General features: G+C 53.8%; 2 protein-coding genes across 2 annotated transcripts in view; both read left to right on the top strand.

Annotated features, from left to right (window-relative positions):
- SFMBT1 (Scm like with four mbt domains 1) overlaps positions 1-12,908 on the top strand; it is a 130,442-nt gene extending 117,534 nt beyond the window's left edge. Inside the window, exons 18-21 of the mRNA XM_062201083.1 lie at positions 5,091-5,269; positions 5,525-5,770; positions 6,602-6,730; positions 7,512-12,908. Of these exons, the coding sequence (XP_062057067.1) occupies positions 5,091-5,269; positions 5,525-5,770; positions 6,602-6,730; positions 7,512-7,652 (695 nt within the window). The 3' untranslated portion in view covers positions 7,653-12,908. The remainder of the gene's footprint in view (positions 1-5,090; positions 5,270-5,524; positions 5,771-6,601; positions 6,731-7,511) is intronic.
- Positions 12,909-14,278: 1,370 nt separating this feature from the next.
- STIMATE (STIM activating enhancer) overlaps positions 14,279-18,332 on the top strand; it is a 39,677-nt gene continuing 35,623 nt past the window's right edge. Inside the window, exon 1 of the mRNA XM_062201081.1 lies at positions 14,279-14,438. Within this exon, the coding sequence (XP_062057065.1) occupies positions 14,279-14,438 (160 nt within the window). The remainder of the gene's footprint in view (positions 14,439-18,332) is intronic.

The following is an 18,332-nucleotide window of genomic DNA, read 5'->3' as shown; positions in this document are numbered from 1 at the left end:
AAACATCCACCAGGCGCCATATTGTAATGGAGATTTTAGGCAATGCCCACAATAATATGTAGCAGAGATCATGTCATCCACAGCATAAACTATTTCGTATCTGGCCCTTGCGGAACGTTTGTAGACATGTTCACACAGTACTTACAGTCGGTGTAGATGAATTGCGTATCCTGGTAGGTGCAGTAGCTAATTTATACTCACATGGTATATGCAACAGCGCATGGGCAGTCAGTGGGTGATCCGTAGCCTGTCTTGTAGTATGCTCTCAAGCTAAAAATGCTGTTGACATGTTTAGAAATATTTATTTATGCATTTGAGAGGCAGAGTTGATACCTACTGTGTGCTGCCACTGTTTCTCGCACTGTAATACAAAGCTCCCGTCCCTCCCGAGGTGAGGTTGGATGTGAGAGGCAGAAGACAAACAAGTGAGCAGGTACCGAGAGAAAAGCACTGTGCAGGTAGGAAGCTGGGCACGCCAGCACAGGAGGCAGGGCTGGGTGGACAGGAAGCAGCCTGGGGATTATGCCGGGCACGGTCTGGGTGGGCAGCACCAGAAGACTGGCTCGAGGCAGGAGCTGGCTCGGGGTGTGCGAAGTGCAGCAGAGAAGCCAGGGTGGCCGGGCGTAAAGAGCAGGAGAGGAGCGGTCTTGCTCTGAACTTGGACAGGGCAAGGCCTGTCCCTCTCCCCGCTCAGCTCCTCCCCTGTGGAACACCACAGTGAGCAGCTGCATCAGGACGTTGTCCTCAAACGTCAGAATTCGGGTCCTGGCGTTCGCTAAGTCCTGCCGTCCTCATAGCACCAGGAGACTCCCTGTGGAGGCGCGTGTTACCTTAGTAGGTTTCAGAGGCTTACACCGGGAGCCTGCACCTGTTAAGCTTCATGGTGAATGCAGATCACCGGAGGACCTTGTTGAGGGTGAGGTTCTGGGCTTCCCGGGCCCGGGCTGTCTAGGGCCTGAGCATCTGCATTTCCAGCCAGCTCTGGATGCCACTGGTGCAGCTGTCCCAAGGCCCGGGCCCAGAATGGCGAGCTTTCTCGTCACAAAATCCTGTGAGTCCACCCGCCTGGATTCAGTCTATATTGATTGGCTTGTGACTTTTTTTATTTTAGCTTCTTACTGTATCAAGCCAATACTTGTTTAGGAAATTGTAATTATTAGGAACTAAATGAGAAATACTGTTCATATAAGTACACATGAAAATATACTGCTTGGAGCCTGTGGAAGAAATGTGGATTTTGTTTCCTGTCTGCATTTGTCTTTCACAAAGACATAGTTGAAATTAGCCTGGATTTTAGAAGAATCTGTGATTTTTCCCAATTAGTAATTTGAATGTTATCACATGGATTTATGCCTGGCATATATGAAATCATTTTTGCAAAACATTACATTTTTATATCTCTTTAATACCTAACTCAGAGCTAAAATATGTGTTTCATTTTTTTTTTCATTATCTCTGTGCTAAAACTTACATAGTATGTAAAAGATCTAGAAAAGATAAAATCATCCTGAAAAAGAATGAAGTTTGAGGCCTTACTCTACCATTTTGTTTATTTCAAACAACAAAGCTATTGTAATTAAGAGTATGGTTAGGGCCGGGCATTGTGGTGGAAGGATGAAGCCGCCACTTGGAATGCCAGCGTCTCATGTTGGAGTTCCAGTTCAAGACCTGGCCACTCAGTTCTGACCTAGCTCCCTGCTGATACACCTGGGAAGGCATGAGATGGCCCAACTACTTGGGCCCCTGCCACCCACGGGGGAGACCCGGATGGAGTTCCTGGTTGCCAGCTTCTTCTGGGTCCATATCTGGCTGTTGCAGTCATTTGAGGAGTGAACCTGTAGGTGGAAGATCTCTCTGTTTCTCCACAACCCCCCATGTCACTCTGCCTTTCAAATAAGTAAAATAAATATAAAAACATCCGAGAGTATTGTTCAGGAATACTCAAATATAAAGATGAGTCAGAATATAAAATCAAGTTTATATGGTTAAATGATTTTCAACTAGGGTAACAACTGGTACAACTGGATATCCACATAGGAAAATCAGGAGCAGAACCCCTGGCTGCTACTTTGTAACATACAGAAAGTAAGCTCCATCGCAGAGGTGATGTAAAACAAATTGACAGCGCCTCTGGAAGAGTGTGAGCAGAGTACCATCAAGATCTGTGTTAGTCTATGGTTTCACAGAGAACCCAGTGCATTAACACACAGAAGACATTAATAGATGAAGCATCACCAGTAAGTTTTGAAAATGGAAAAGACAAGGCACAGTGTTGGAGACAGGATTCCTAACCAAGAACCTCTCCCCAGGGTGCAGTGACACCTCCGCAGCATAGTGATTAAGAGAAGTTTGCAGACCAGAGCCAGCTGGCAGCTGTGTGATGTTTTGAGCATGCTGGATACAGTGCTAAGACGCCCGCATCCCATACTGGAGTGCCTGGGTTCAAGTCCCAGTGCCACTTCGCTCTGGCTTCCTGCGGATGTGTGTCCTAGGAGACAGCAGGTGGTGGCTGCAATGGCTGGGTGCCTGCTGCCTGTGAGGGAGCCCTAGATTGAGTCCTAGGCTCCTGGCTGTGGCCTGGCCCAGCCTTGGCCATCACAGACACTCGGGAATGAACTGGTAGCTGGAAGATATCAGTCTGTGTCTCTCTGCCTTTCAAATAAATAAATAGCACTGAATTATGTACTTGAAAATGGTTGATTATATGTTATGTAAATTTCACCTCAAGTGAAAAGAAACAAAATGCTATGGAATTAGTGGACTATATTAAAAAACACTGAGTTCTACACTTTAAAATGTTGAATTGTATGTTATTTGGCTTGTACTTCAGTAAAAAAAATTTCAAAGGAGAAAAAGTAGTTTTTAAAATGAATAACAGACTCGGCTGGCACTGCGGCTCAATAGGCTAATCCTCCGCCTGCAGCGCCGGCACACCGGCTTCTAGTCCCGGTCGGGGCGCCGGATTCTGTCCTGGTTGCTCCTCTTCCAGTCCAGCTCTCTGCTGTGGCCAGGAAGGCAGTGGAGGATGGCCCAGGTGCTTGTGCCCTGCACCCACATGGGAGACCAGGATAAGCACCTGGCTCCTGGCTTAGGATCAGCGTGGTGTGCCGGCCACGGTGGCCACTGGGGGGTGAACCAACGGCAAAGGAAGACCTTTCTCTCTGTCTCTCTCTCACTGTCCACTCTGCCTGTCAAAAAAAAAAAAAAAAAAAAAGAATAACAGACTTGAGCATATACTTCATGAAAGAAATATTTCACATGTCCAGTAAGTACCAGACAAATGGACAGCGTCCTTAGTCATCAGGGCAATGCAGGTCAAAACTACAGTGAAAAGTTACTACATAGCAACTGGACTGGCTGAAATAAGAGATGGACAGTACTGTGTGTTGGCAGAGATACAGAGTAACTGTATGTCTCAGTCATTGCTGACAGGAGTGTGGTATTGTACGTCCACACTGGAAACAGGCAGTTTCCAATGTATAAGTTAATTATACATCTGCCTTGTGATACAGCATTTGCATCCATAGGTATTTATCCAAGAAAATGAAAACATGCCCAGTGAAAGCCTCATACAGGGGCTGGTGTTGTGGCACAGTGAGTTAAGTCACTGCTTGCAATACCAGCATCCCATATCAGAGTGTGCATTCAAGTCCCAGCTGTACTTTTTTTTTTTAAGATTTTTTTATTTATTTGAAAGGCATAGTTAGAGAGAGAGAGAGAGAGATTGATTGATTGAATTTCTATCTGCTGGTTCATTCCTCAAATGGCCACAATACTCAGGGCTTGACCAGGCCAATGCCAGGAGCCAGAAACTCCATCCTGGTCTCACATGTGGAGGGCAGGGGCCCAAGCACTTGGGCCATCTTCTGCTGTTTTTCCCAGGCCATAGCAGAGAGATGGATCAGAACAGTAATGGAGCGGTCACGACTCATGTACTGCATGCTGTGGCATAACCCTCTGTACCACAACACTGCCCCTACTCCAGCTGCTCTGCTTCTGATCCAGTTTCCTGTTATTGTTCACCCTGGGAGGCAACAGGTGATGGCTCAAGTAATTGCCTCCCCGACACCCACATGGGAAACCTGGACTGAGTTCCTAGCTCCTGGATTTGACTTGGTCTGCTCCCTGCTTTGTGGGCACTTAGGGAATGAATCAGTGGATGGAAGACCTCTGTCTGTCTGTCTTTTTATATCTTCCTTTCAAATAAATAAAAATACATAGATAAATTTTTTTAAAATAAAGGCCTTATACAATAATGTTTATTGCAACTTAATAATAGTCAAAACCTGGAGGTGGGCCAGCGCTGTGGCTCACTTGGCTAATTCTCCGTCTGCGGCACTGGCACCCCAGGTTCTAGACCCGGTTGGGGTGCCAAATTCTCCTCTTCCAGGCCAGCTCTCTGCTGTGGTCCGGGAAGGCAGCGGAGGATGGCCCAAGTCTTTGGGCCCTGCACCCGCATGGGAGACCAGGAGAAGCACCTGGCTCCTGGCTTCGGATCGGCGCAGCACCGGCTGTGGAGGCCATTTGGGGAGTGAACCAACGGAAGGAAGACCTTTCTCTCTGTCTCTCTTTCTCTCACTGTCCACTCTGCCTGTCAAAAAAAAAAAAAAAAAAAAAAAAAAAAACAAAACAAAACACAACAACCTGGAGGCAGACCAAGAGCCAACCGATAGGCAAGGGGAAGGCCCGGAGCATTAGTCCAGCAGTGTGTGGTTGTTGAGCATGAAGGGGTAAGCTGCTCACACACGATGGCCTACGGGAAACTCAGAACCTCGGCCCAGGGAGAGGAGCCGTGCACTTCCTGTGGATTCCGCCCTGCAGTGGTGGGAATCAGGATCGGAATTGCTTCTGGGAAGGGGCCCTGGGAACCCTCTGGGCTGCTGGAGGCATTCTGTGTCTTGATGCGGAAGGGTTGGGTTGCTGCGTTTGTCAGTACTAATCAGACTGCACCTAAGACCCATGTAGTCCACTGTATGGAATTTGCTCCTTAATGAGATGCACTAGTGTTCCCGTGCTCTGCCGTGCTGGTAGAATCTCTTGTGGTTTGAGGTACACAGAAATAATGAAGTGACTTCATTTTTCTTTTTTAGCACACTATTATGGAAAGAAGAAAAATAAAAGAATTGGGAGGCCACCCGGTGGGCATAGTAACTTAGCTTGTGCCCTGAAAAAAGCCAGTAAGAGAAGAAAGAGGCGGAAAAATGTGTTTGCTCACAAGAAGAAACGCTGCTCTGCATCTGTCGATAACACTCCCGTGGGCTCTCCCCAGGTATGGGGCTCCCCCTAGGCACGGGGCTCTGCCCAGGGGCGGGGCTCTCTCCCCAGGTGTGGGGCTCTCCCCAGGTATGGGACTCTCCCCAGGTGCGGGCTGTAGGGCTCCGTGGGGCTGGGGAGCCCAGGGGCCGCGGCTGTACCGCAGGGACACCTGCAGGTCCCAGCAGTTCTGGGGCCCACCACTAGGGGATGACTCTGTGGCCTGGCGGCTGCTTTGTCCTGAGTTTGCACGACACCTCTTCTCCTCCAGGGCAGTGGGGGTGAAGAAGAGGACGACCCGGATGACGGGGATGACGACTCTCTGAGCGAGGGCAGTACCTCAGAACAGCAGGACGAGCTCCAGGAGGAGTCAGAAACGTCAGAGAAAAAGTCCTGCTCCTCGTCCCCCACCCAGAGCGAGGTGTCTGCGTCGCTGCCTCCCGACAGGCAGGCGAGAAGGAGGGCACCACGCTCTGCCTCGTTTTCTGACGACGAGAACAAGCCTCCCTCGCCAAAGGTACCACGTGAGCCCACAGCCCCCTGTGCCCTCCTGCTCCGTGGCTAGTGGTGCTGATGTCTGCTTCCTGCAGGCAGCTCACCAAGGGTTGCCAGGGTCTCTTTGAAATGATTCCAAGTGCAGTGACTCACATATGTGTCCAGGGTTATTTGGAGACGAGCTCAAAGGGGAGAGTCTTTCTCAGGATAGTTGTTTAAGTAAAACAAAACAAAAAACAAACTTCACGGCTTATTTGTAGCCTGTCGTTTAGTTTACGGAAAACTGCCTTTTAACTTTTTTTAAGTTTTGCTTGTTTATTTATTTGAAAGGCAGAGTAACAGAGAGACAGACAGACAGACAGATGTAGAAAGAGAAAGATCATGCATTTGCTGGTTCAGCCCCCAAATACCAGTAACAGCTGGGGCAGGGCCAGACTGAGGCCTGGAGCCAGGAATTCCATCCAGGTCCCCCTTAGGGAAGTAGAAACGCAAGTCCTGGGGCCATCGGTCATCACTTCCCAGTGAGTTAAGAGGAAGCTGGATTGGAAGCAGAGCTGGGACTCACTGCCGGGCACTCCAGTGAGGGATACGGGAGTTATGGGCCTCCCAGGCTGGCTAGGCCTGCTGTGCTGCAATGCCTGCCCTGTGAAACTGCCTTTTAAATACTTCTCATCATACACGTGGTACAGAAATGAATTATTCATCCTTTTGATTCTGAGTAAGCTATTTTGTTTAGTATGTTGATACATATACATGGCCATTTCTTCCTGTCTTGGAGTGTTATCAGTATATACAGACTGTTAGAACGAGTAGCCCTCACGCTGTTTGGTTTGCTTTGTGGTGGGGAATGAAGGAGATACGGATGGAAGTCGCTGAGAGGCTGCACCTGGACAGCAACCCCCTGCAGTGGAGTGTGGCAGATGTGGTGCGGTTCATCAGGTCCACCGACTGTGCACCATTAGCAAGGATCTTCCTGGACCAGGTGAGCCCAGCACCTGCAGCGCGCGGCCGTGTGTCTCCCTGGCACGCCAGGTGAGCCCGGCACCTGTAGAGCACGGCCGTGTGTCTCCCTGGCATAGAGCTGTGGGGGAATAGTCAAGAGTTGCTCTCAAGCTTTAGGAAGAGTGTGCTGATCAGAAAGAAAAACACTGTTTTCGTTTCCCTTTTGGAAACAGAAAGGTGATGAGAAGATACTGTCTATCTTGTTCCTTAGTCGAAGCATATTAGCATGGTGTTCCCATTTTCCTGAGAATTTTATCCCATCCCCCAAATATCTAATGGCTTAAAATCAAGGATTCCAGGCTTAATTGTCGCCATCATTATTTGGGAAAAAAAAATTTGCTCATGTAAAACAGTTGGCCCTGGAACGCTGACCAGTGTTAAGGCAAGTATACCAAAACCCAGATAGTCGGTGGCCTTAAGTAAACATGGAGGCGGATTTTCTGTGCAGCTGCAGGTTCAGAGCTGAGCTTGTGCAGAGTTGTCAGGTTTCCTGAGCTACAAGGTGGGAAAACGGGGAGGTGAGAGTTGGCATTTTGACTTCAGATTCAGAGGGATCCCCCTCTAAAAAGGTGCTTCCTAGGCACTGTCGCCACTTAGCCTTGGTAAAACCTCCTCACCAATTCTGCAGGGTCCCTGGGCTGGCGGGGGAGGCCTGTGATCCACAGCCACTTGAGGGACGCGCAGGGACAGTGAGTGGGGCTGTGGTGCCCGAGCCACCGTTCCCTGGCACGTGACAGGCGCTTGTGTTTTCTGCTTCGCAGGAAATTGATGGGCAGGCCCTGCTGCTCCTTACTCTTCCCACTGTTCAGGAGTGCATGGACTTAAAGCTGGGCCCCGCCATCAAGCTTTGCCATCACATAGAGAGGATCAAGTTTGCTTTTTATGAGCAGTTTGCCAACTGAGCAGGACAACCAAAGCGAGCTGGATCTGTGAAGCACAAATGCAGCGCGGGCCGGGCCGGGCCCTGGGCCTGCGCTCTCTGCACTTTCCGGGAAGGAGGACCGCACCGAGGAAGCAAGAACTGTGCCCAGAGCTCCTGCAGTGGGAGTGTGGACGTCTCCTGCTCAGCAGATTGAGCTTTTAACGACGCAGGCCGTGAGGAAAGACTTGTGTGCGAAGAACGAGATGTCCGCGGTGCAGCCTGGGCCCTCGGCCCCACGGCTGCCAGAGCTCCCTTTGGTGGTTTTCTTTTTCATTCTGTTCCTTCCCATCGTAGGCCAGACTTGTTCTCTGCTTTCTCTCTCGGAAAGAGAGGACGTAGCTTTAAGTCAGCACTGATTTGGGACTGTGCCCCAGGCACGTCAGTGCTTCCTTGTCATTGTGGTTTTAAGCTTTTTTAAATTAAAACTGTTCATTTTGGGGATGATTACATGGCTCTAGGGTTTTGAATGTATGGTCACACTTTGATCCATTTTAAAATCTATTCTGAAGAGTTCTTGGTTTACTACCTCTGTTGATAACTGAGCTGACAGCCATGGATGGAGTTTTTTGTATGATGCCATTTTTTTTAAAGCTACATGAATACAAAAACCATGACAGAAGTTGGAGGGGGCGAGAAAGACGCTGCTTGCTTTCTCCGAGGCGTTCTGTGGGCGCTTGCTCGAGTCGCGGAACTGCCCTGCTGCCAGGACACTTCTGTCGCTGCAGCCCATCTTGACCCGGCTCGGGCTGCCTGCATCAGGTAGCTTTGTGAAAAGTGTTGGTGTTTCGGTTTACCTGCTCGCTTGCTGGCCCTCGTGCTCTCTCTCTCGCTCACTCTCTGTCTCTCTCTCGGTTCTCAGAGGGACATCAGTGGCTTTCATTCTGTGTTTGCTTTTCTCTAGTTGCTTGTCTGCTGTTTCATTGCAGCGTGTTAAGCTGTAGAGCCGCCCCCCGACCTTTCTGGGTGCCTGCAGGTAGATGGTGTGGAGGCACAGCAGAGAGAAGTTCCGGGCTGATGGAGCGCGTGGAGTTTCTGTCACGGGGTCCCCCTGGCTGGGTAAAGATGGGCTGACTTAGCATTCTAGAAACCTCTTTACTGAGCCCACTGATGCTTCCCTTTGGCCAAACCTCAATTACATTGAGTGTAATCTGCGGCCTGACGGTTCCCGCGTAACAGCCTGGTGTTGTTCTGGGCTGGCTGGCGAAGCCCCACCTGTGACTGTGTGGAATCTGGCGCTGGCCGTCCTGCTCTGGCCCCCAGGAGAGCGAAGATGGCACGAACTGGCTGCCTCCTGGGGATAGTTCGCTTTGCAGAGTGTTTATTTATTTATTTATTTATTTATTTGGATTATCCTAGTCACTTGCAAATTTATAACCCAGTCATTCCTTCTCACTATTTGAAGATGTTTTAGAACTGCAAACTGGGTACGTTCTGAACAACCTTATAAATACAAGGTGATGCTATTCCAAGTTCAACCCGGCTGACTTTGTTCATTGCCTGCCTCCCTTTTGTGGACGTTGGCAAGCATGTCCGTGGTCTGGATTCTCCTCCCTGGGTGAGAGCCCCTCGCCCTGAACCCCCCGGCCACATCGGCTATTAAAGCGTCTAGGGCAGTACTAGACATAACTGGAAGAAGCTTCATTTAACTAAAAGTGAATGTGTTCAAATTTCCTCAGAGATCCAGCTCTAACTGTTGGGAATGTGCACAGCAAACACTGCTGGTGCCTGGCTGCAGGTGAAATGTCTGACGGCTGACAGCCGCTCACTGTGTCTGGGCACACACTGGGGCATGTGTGGACCCTTCTAGAAAGTCCAGCCTCTTCCGGTGATGGCAGGTGCATGGCGAGGGAACTGCATGCCTCTGGATTTCACTTGCAGTTGGCCCCTGAGCCTGTCAGATCAGGAACTTCCTCATGATCCATTTTCGCCCCCTGAATTGACAACGCAGAAACAGGCTAACGGACCCCTTCTTCCTCCTGGGCCTTAGCAGTGGGTTGACCGATCCTAGAATATTCCTGCTTCTGTGAGTGTGCTGGGGAGGGCTTCAGCTGCATCTGCAGGTCTGCCTGTACTTCCTAGGCTCTGGGGCCTGTGCCACTTTGCATCCTTTTCATCGGCCGCAGAGTCTGAGGGGCTCGTGCAGGGGCCGCATCCCTGGGCTTGCTCTTTCTTCAGCAGCGCAGGTGCTGCCCAGCATCCCCGCTGCAAACACATGAGCCGTCCAGAGAAGATGACCTTAAAGGTGAACACCGACGGACTGTGTTGGAGGCGGGCACGGAAGGCAGTCCAGAACTTGCCCTCCTGTGCGTCGTCTTCTGGAGGTAAAATTACTCTCACTGTGAGAGGAAGCATCGGGCCTAGCTTCCTGAGGACGTGGCCACGTTGTACATGATCCCTGGTCCCGATTCTATCTCTGATGTGGCACCTAAACACCGTTGGAGAGTCCCGGGAGGCCTTAGGTGAGACGAGACTCAGCCGCACTGTCTCCTCCAGCCAAAAATGTTCCCAAGGACCACAGAGAACATCAAGGAGCCTGGCTGGGGACACAGAAAACTGTCCCTGGCACTCCTGTTTACTGGGCACCTGTCACCAAAGACACATTTGAGATGTCGTTTACTGCTTTGCCTGATTGCCTTGGTAGCACTGAGAAGGGTGTTAGGAGGTTAGCCTAAGAGTGCATGCACACCCTGGGTTTGAGCTCCAGGGCTGTGTGTGTGTCTGTAAATAAGTTCAAAACCCATTTTGTCATGTGTTGTCAGTAGGAAGAGTGTTGGCCTTATGAAAGTAGAGAAGGCAGGCATCACTAATAGGAATAAGGAACAAATCTTGGTGGGAGAACAGGTGCTCCTTTTTTTTTAATTTATTTTTTTGACAGGCAGAGTGGACAGTGAGAGAGACAGAGAGAAAGGTCTTCTTTTTGCCGTTGGTTCACCCTCCAATGGCTGCTGCGGCCGGCACACTGCAGCCAGCACACTGCAGCCAGTGCATCGCGCTGATCTGAAGGCAGGAGCCAGGTGCTTCTCCTGGTCTCCCATGGGGTGCAGGGCCCAAGCACTTGGGCCATCCTCCACTGCACTCCTGGGCCATAGCAGAGAGCTGGCCTGGAAGAGGGGCAACCGGGACAGAACCTATTGCCCCGACCGGGACTAGACCCCGGTGTGCTGGCACCGCAAGGCGGAGGATTAGCCCAGTGAGCAGCGGCGCCAGCCGCTCCTTTTTTTTTTAAGATTTATTTTATTATTTTAAAGTCAGAGTTACAGAGAGAGAAAAGGAGAGAGAGAGAGAGAGATCTTCCATCTGCTGGTTCACTCCTCAATTGGCTGCAACAGCTGGAGCTGCTGAAACCAGGAGCCAGGAGCTTTTTCTGGGTCTCCCACAGGGACTTGGGCCATCTGCTGCTGCTTTCCCAGGCCACAGCAGGGAGCTGGATAGGAAGTGGAACAGCTGGGTCCCAAACTAGCGCCCATATGGGATGTCAGCACTGCAGGTGGCAGCCCCCAGGTGCTCATTTTTTTAAAACCTTTGGGCCTAGGCCCCCTTTACAGTTGTGGCTATGGCTTTGGCTGAGAAACTGCAAGAAAGAAGTCAACTTCCTGCAGTGGCACATCTTCCCGACTATTCACGCTAAATGTTCTGCTTGCGAACTTTTGATGACTCTCATCCCTTATGTGAGAGTGGGTGTACTTTGGAAATTCCTTCTTATCCAAATAAGCTACAAGGGACTTGGGGTTTGGGCCCAAGAATCCTACCCTGTAAGCCCAGTCCCTTGGGGTGTTTTGCCCAGTGCATGTTCCAGGCCACAACGGCAGCCTTGTGGTGGTGGTGATGGGGGCAGTAGTAATGGCCTGTGTTCAAGAAGTCTGACGTTCACAAGAACCAGCAACACCAAGAGGAGGGTCTGGGGATGGAGAAGCCGGCCTCAAACCCTGTCCGCTTGGGGCTTTGGTTGGGTCAATCACAGAAGGACTGCTTTGGAAGGAAAGAAGCCGCGGCGTCACCAGCAGCAGAGTGGAGCTGCGCCGTGGGATCGAGGGGCTCCCGTTGCTTCTCTGACTGGTGTGGCACTGTTGCCTGTTGGGTGCCTATGCTTAGGGTGTGCAGGGACTCAGCCCTGATGCCATCCAACTGCACGTCCGGCTTGGCAGAATAAAGGTCCAGTAGTGCAGCAAGGCCAGGGGCAGGCTCTGGCTCTAGGGGCAAATCAAGTCACAGAGCAGATGCCCCACGGCTGGGGCGGAGTCCAGCTGGACAGCCCTTGTTGTTGTGCGAGTCTGGGGGAGGCCATGTGAATGCTGCAGTGCCCGTTCCTTCCCCCCTCTCCTCCTTTCTTTGGTTGAATATTCTTGGATAATCAGTATGCTCAACATAACTATATTCAAAACAAGACAATCAGAGGCCTGCTGGGGAGGGCTTCCAACACAGTCCAGGGCTTCTGTCTAACACTAACTTGTTGGAATTGATGCACTTTGTTGAATGTATTTTGCCTTTTTTTTTTTTTTTAAGATGCTTGTTTGGAACAAATGAAATGCTCATTGCATTGTCCCCTTCCTGCTTGCTGTTTCCCCCTTAATTTCACAAGTCACTGGAGATAGAGTACTCTCAAGGAGGCAGAGGCACAGGAAAACCCATGAAGATAACTTCCATCAAGCTCAACGGCATCACTTTAAAGGACTAAAGAAAATTATTCGGGAGGAAGAATAATTCTTGTTTTTGTTTTTGTTTTGTAAATTAAAATTGAAAACCTGTATATAATGGCAGTTGTAAGCGGTTGTGAGAAACCAAAAACCAGGTCTTATGCTCCATTCAGCCTCATTTCTGCTGACTGGACAGGAAGCAGGCAGCTGGCCAGAATGCAGTCTTTGGAAGATGCGGAGTTTGAGCCCCTTTCTGGCCATCTTTCCCCCTGGGTCTGGGTGCCCTTTAATCCCGGTTTAGAGCAGCGGGGAGGGCAGGAGTTCCCCCAGCAGCCTTGCTGCTGGAGTTGGGCATCCTGCATTTGGTTCCTCTGCAGGCCTGAGGGAATCGGAAGCGCGGTGTTGGTGGCGACCCTCGGAGCTGCCTGTGGCCCTCTGTGCCCGCCACGGCCATCTCTTCCTGGAGCCTGGCATGCCGCCGGTTCCTTGTGAACGTGCTCTCCTCACCCAGAGCCCTCAGGCTTTTAAAGACAGCAATTAAAGAATTTTCCTTCGCCGGTTGGCTAACCTGATTTTCTGTATTTGCCACGGTCAATACTTGTGAAGAGTTTTAAATTTTATACATTAAAATTCAATTGAAACTTCAAAATATCTTGTTGCATGTTCCCTTTGTCAGAAGATTCTTGGATTCAAGCATAGATCATCACTTTGTGCCCTTGGGCAGCTCACACGCAGCCTGCAGGGGGACGCGTGTCCGGACGGCCGTCTGCTTGGGTAGTGTGAAAGGTTCCAGTGGAACAGCACCCGCCAGGGAATGTGGGAACATCGACGCGAGGTAGGCCCTGAAGCGCGCACAGCGGTCACGGGGCAGCCCCCATGCGCGGAGGTACACAGGGGTCAAAGTGTGAGCCAAGGCTGCAGACTTACGTCCTTGGTCTCGATAGTCAGGTTCCTGTCCGTGTTAACTGAGAACATTTGGGGCTGGCATCTGACCCTCTGGTGGAATTTCTTAGGGTTGCCTTAGTGGGAAAGTTTTCCCTAGAGATGGTATTTATTGTTCAACAGGTGGAGCCCAGTGTCATCGGCGTGGTGCCACGTGTCCACTCTCTGGTCAGGGGCCGTGCAGCACCTACACGAAGTGTAGTGGGGGCTGGCAGCCCTGGTGGAGGCAGAGGGCAGGTTCCACACAGTGGTGAGGGTGGGAGCGGCTGTGAGTGGTGGGCAGGGGGACGCTGGAGACCCACAGGTGCCAGCCGCTCGCTCGAGCCTTTGTGGATCACGTTCGAAGTGTGCTACGTGTCTAAACAGAAGCGATTGGACCGATTGGACCATTTAAGTGAGGGTGCGGGACAGCGGTGGGGGCGTCGGGGAAGGGCGACTCGGGACTTTGAGGAAGGAATCTAAGAGGGGCCTTGGGCACGGATGTCCGCGGACGCCAAGCGTCTGCTCGGAAGCAAGGTGCCTGCGCGCAGTCCTGGATTGTCCGGCGCGGCCACCTGTTTCAGAACCGACTGGGCTCCATCCAGAACTACTGAATCCGAATCTCCGAGGGTGGAATCTCAATCGGTATTAAGGGAGCTGCATGGGAGGGAACATGAGCCGCACAGCGCCGTGCCTTCTCCCGAACCCCCGATTCGCAGCTCCGGGTCCTCCGGCTCTCGTTCCTGCTGCGCGGCCCAGCTCACCTGGTCGGTCGCACCTGCGAGCACTCACTCGCGGCCCCGCCCCCGGGCCCGCGCCGGAGCCCCGCCCCTCGGAGAGACTCGGACGCCTGGGCCCGCCCCCCGCGCCGCGCCGGGCCAATCCGGCGCTGCGATCTCAGACGTCGGGTTACGCGCGGCGCCGAGTCGGCCGCGGGGAGGAGGTGCCGGCTCCCGGCTCGGGCTCCCGGCTTCGGCTCGGCGGCGCGGCCCCGGCAGGCAGCGAGGCCGGGCGGGCCGCGGCGCCCCGCGCCCCCGCCGCCAGGCCCGCCATGCAGGGCCCATTCGGGAACGCGAGCCGCGGGCTGCCGGGCGGGCCGCCCTCCACGGCGGCGGCCGGGGCGGGCCGCTGCGAGAGCGGCGCACTCATGCACAGTTTCGGCATCTTCCTGCAGGGGCTGCTCGGCGTCGTGGCCTTCAGCACGTTGATGCGTGAGTCCGGGACCCCCGCCCCTCCGCAGGCCCTGCACGGCGAGCCTTGCGCCCAGCCCAGCTGCGGGGACCCTCCTGGCCGCACAGTTTGGGCCTGGGATCCCCGGCGCTCAGGCAGAGGCGCCTTCCTCGCCCCGCGAGCCCCTGGGCGTTCCCAGCTGGGGGGGTAGGGGGGTGGGAGGCGGCGACCCCCGGCCCCGGGGTCCTCAGCCGCTCGTCGGGTCGCTGCGGCACCCACCGAAGAGGTCCGCGCCCCTCTGCTCTTTATCTCCGAGATGCTTGCCTGGGACTCGCCCCTCCCACCTCGTTCTCGCGAATTAAGGCGAAGCCCCCCTGCAGCCCGGAGCCGTGTCCCCCGAGGGGTCCCCTCGCTTGTGTAAGCCCCCAGTCAGGTGCTGGGCTGCTTTCCACACCTTCACTCTGCACGCACTGGCCACCTCCGAGCTGGGTTAAGTCCTGCTCCCTCGCCTCGCTCGCTCGCAGCCCCTGGAGCCCAGCGCCCTGCAGTCCGGCTTGCGGTGCCCCTCACCTGCGCACACACCTGTGGCCCTGCTCCCCGCGCCCGCAGCTCTGTTTTCCCTTTGGTAGGAGCGAGACCCGCCCGGGCTTCCCTGTCTCCCACATCCCGTGCCTTCCTCGCCTGTCTGCCCTGGCAGGCCCACCTGTGTCAGCTCTCCTAATGGACTGCAGGCATCCCCGGCTTCCCGCGCTGTTCGCTTTCCCAGCCCACTTCGATTATTGATACTGAAAGTTTCCCTCCTTTCCGGAGTGGCTTAATGGAGACCCAGGCTCAGAGTATCTGGGGAGGCCCCAGGGTGTTCAGTTCACTCCCTTGGGAGTTCTGTGGCGAAGGAAGCCCCCCCCCCCCCGTGGCCTTTCTGGAATACTAGGAGCCCCACCCTGTCGTGTGTGCCATGGGGCACGTGGCCGGGTTGTTTTCTTCCCGCACACACCCCTCCCCTATTAAGGTACGGACACGGTGGGTGCCGTGTGGCTCTGGGGGTGTCCCTGGGATTGCCTTTTGGGGGAAGGGTAGGTTATCGCTGTCTGTGCAGAAGCGTTAATTCCACAAATGACTTGTTCTCAAAGCCTCTGTGAGGAGTTCCTGCAGAAGGTGTGCTCCTGCGGTCCCGGCAGCTCCGGCAGCTGCGCACCTGCGCAGGGCCACGGTGCTTGTCTGTAGTTCTCTCGGGCTGGAGGTGGCCCTGGCGTTGATAAGTCTCGCAGTAAGTGCACAGCTGTGTAGGTTAGCCACCACCTACCCGCCTTGCTGTTTTCTGAACAAATACCCACTTGTTCCCACAGCACGGGTTTGTGACAGCTTAGCTGTGATAGCTGGTCACTCGTGTGAGTGTGTGGGGGTGTTCAAGGCCTTCTGAGTGGTCTCCTCTCCGCGCCCCCTCCTCTCCACCCTGGACAGCCAGCCTTCCTTTCTCTGCAAAGGAACTGTGGGTTTAACTTGTATTTTGTTTCTCAACTTGGGATTTCTTAGCCAAGCTCTGCTGATGGCCTGGCGTGTCCCTGTGACTGGAGAGGGAAATGTGACTGTGACAGGGCTCCCGGCTGAGTGTGCCGAGCCACCCGTGTCCAAGGGGTGACACTGGCCCTGCGAGTTTATAGGGGCTCGCTCGCTTCTTTACTTGGTCTTCAGTGTGAGCACCAGTGCCACTCCCACCGTGGCATTTTCTGTGCACAGTGCGGACAGAACTTGTGGAACCAGCTGGCAGGGCCTGGGACGGCGTGGGGTGCGAGTGACAGGGCGAGAGCTGGGAATGCTGGCGCTGTGTCTGCCCCAGTACTGGGCTGGAGGTGAGAGCGGGAGCTTCATCCGCCCACCTGGAAGAGGACAGAGCAGGCCGAGGTGCCGGGACTGCGGGGACTGGACAGGAGGATCCTGGAAGTGCCTTTCTTCCCCCCAGACTCCTTGGTGCTCTCGACCAGGAACCGTGGGCTTTTCCCTTTGGAACTGCTGGGAAGAGACGGGGATCTTTAGGGAGCTGCTTGGCACCTTCGAATGGGCTTTGCTGGGACAAAGGAGAGGGGTGGAGGTGGCCTAGGGGAAGCCATCTGTGAGCCGTTTGGCTCTGTCCTTGGTTTTCGGTCCCCTGGGCACAGGGCAGGCTGTGGGACGGAGCAGCTCCCTGACAAGCCCTCGAAGGGGAGCTCATGGTGTGTGAAGATAAGGCCTCTGCCGCCTCCGCCAATCCCGCCGATGTCTCCTTCCAGCAGTTCGAGATGGCAGTCAGTAAGTGCCAGGCCTGTCCCCGCTGAGGTCCCAGTTGTCCTGGTCCAGGACTGCGTCCCCTGAGCCGTGCACTCAGTGCTTACTCGGAACGTCCTGGTTCTGATGATGGGGACTGCTCGGGGACAGACGAGAGATCGGTCCATCCACTGGTTCATTCCCCAGATTCCTGCAGCAGCCTGGGCTGGGCCAGGCCAGAGCCAGCCACCAGCACTCCCGTCCTGGCCAGGTGCATTAGCAGGGAGCTGGGTTCGAAGCAGAGCAGCCGGGACTCAAGCCGGTGCTCCAACATGGGATGCATATGGGAGGCCAGCATCACAAACGGTGGTTTAGGCCATGTGCCAAGGTGCTGGCCCCCTTATTTCTGTTCAGAAGCCCCAACTTATCCGTTGCTTGGGTTTTTGTTTGTTTGTCGAGATGGGGGCGGATTGTCCTGGAGGAAGATGTCTCAGGAGCATCTGGTTTGCACAAGGATTTCTCCTTCAGTTTCTGGTAGATGTCTTCCTTGGGGCGGGGAGGGGGACCACAGGCTAGCTCAGGCCAGAGAGTGGTAGTGCGTGAGGCCAGCCATGTGGCCTCTCTCAGCTCCATGAGCCCGCTACAGGCCCTGGGTCCCCAGGCATGTCCCCCTGCCAGCCTCGCCCTGTCAGTCCAGTGGGCTTCCCAGAGGCTGAGGGGCCTCCCTGTGCAGGCAGAAACAGCAATCTTGCAAAGGTGCTTCCCACCCTGGGCTCCCCGGGGAGTCAACAGAAGCGACCCACGGGTGTCTGGAGAAGCACTGTGTGTCCAGGGGCTCTGTCCTGACCCACGGGGAACAGACTGGAGTGGCGGCAGAGCAGGGCCGGGCGGGCCTGGAGCACCCCACACAGCCGGGGAGCTGTGCAGTCGCCGCCGCCGTGAGCCCCAGGCCAGCGTGGGCCTGTGTGTGTGTGTGTGTTGGCAGTGGAGGGTGTTTGCTCTCAGGACACGTGAGTGCAGAGCAAAGTCAGGCCACCTTCACCCTGCACAGCAGGGCTTTGGGCGCAGGTGCAGACAGGAGCAAGTGTGTGGAAAGCTGGGGTGAATCAGCCTATGTTCATGTCACAGCTGTGGGGACCAGCCAGCTGGGAGAAATGGGTCAGTGTTTTACGGAAACAATGCTGGCACTGAGAAGTGATAGTTTTGTTCCTGTAGCCCAAAGTAAAATCACAAACCAGTGCACCTAGCCATGGGATCTGAACGTCAGTTAAGAGCTTCTGTGATGTTTCCTGTCAGCTAAGTCTCATAAGCACCATCTTCGACAAGGAAGACCTAGGAAAATGAATAATAATCAATCTGTAACGGCATTTAATATCCAGTCCGTAGTCACGTGTCCCCAGAGGTCTTAAGTCTTCTGTGGCTGAGGTTTTCAGCACCGTGCTCCAGTCGAGCTGCACACTGGAGGCGTCCCGGCTGGTGCCGCAGCCTGTCGCGTGCCCCGGGGTTGTCTGGGTGTTTCCCTGTTGTGGTATCTGAGCTGTTTCCTGTGTTTGGTCTGCTGGAGCAATCAGAGTCAGACAGCCTTTTTTTTTTTTTTTTTTTTTGCAGCAAGAATAGTGCATAAGCAGCGCCCTGGGTTTCGGGTTGCATCCCACTGGGAGGCCCGTGACAAGGGCGAGTCCTCGCTGTTGGAG

This window comes from Lepus europaeus, chromosome 9 (assembly GCF_033115175.1).
Source record: "Lepus europaeus isolate LE1 chromosome 9, mLepTim1.pri, whole genome shotgun sequence".
Lineage (NCBI taxonomy): Eukaryota > Metazoa > Chordata > Mammalia > Lagomorpha > Leporidae > Lepus > Lepus europaeus.
Note: the sequence above shows the minus strand (reverse complement) of the source record. Positions and strands in the feature narration are given on the sequence as shown.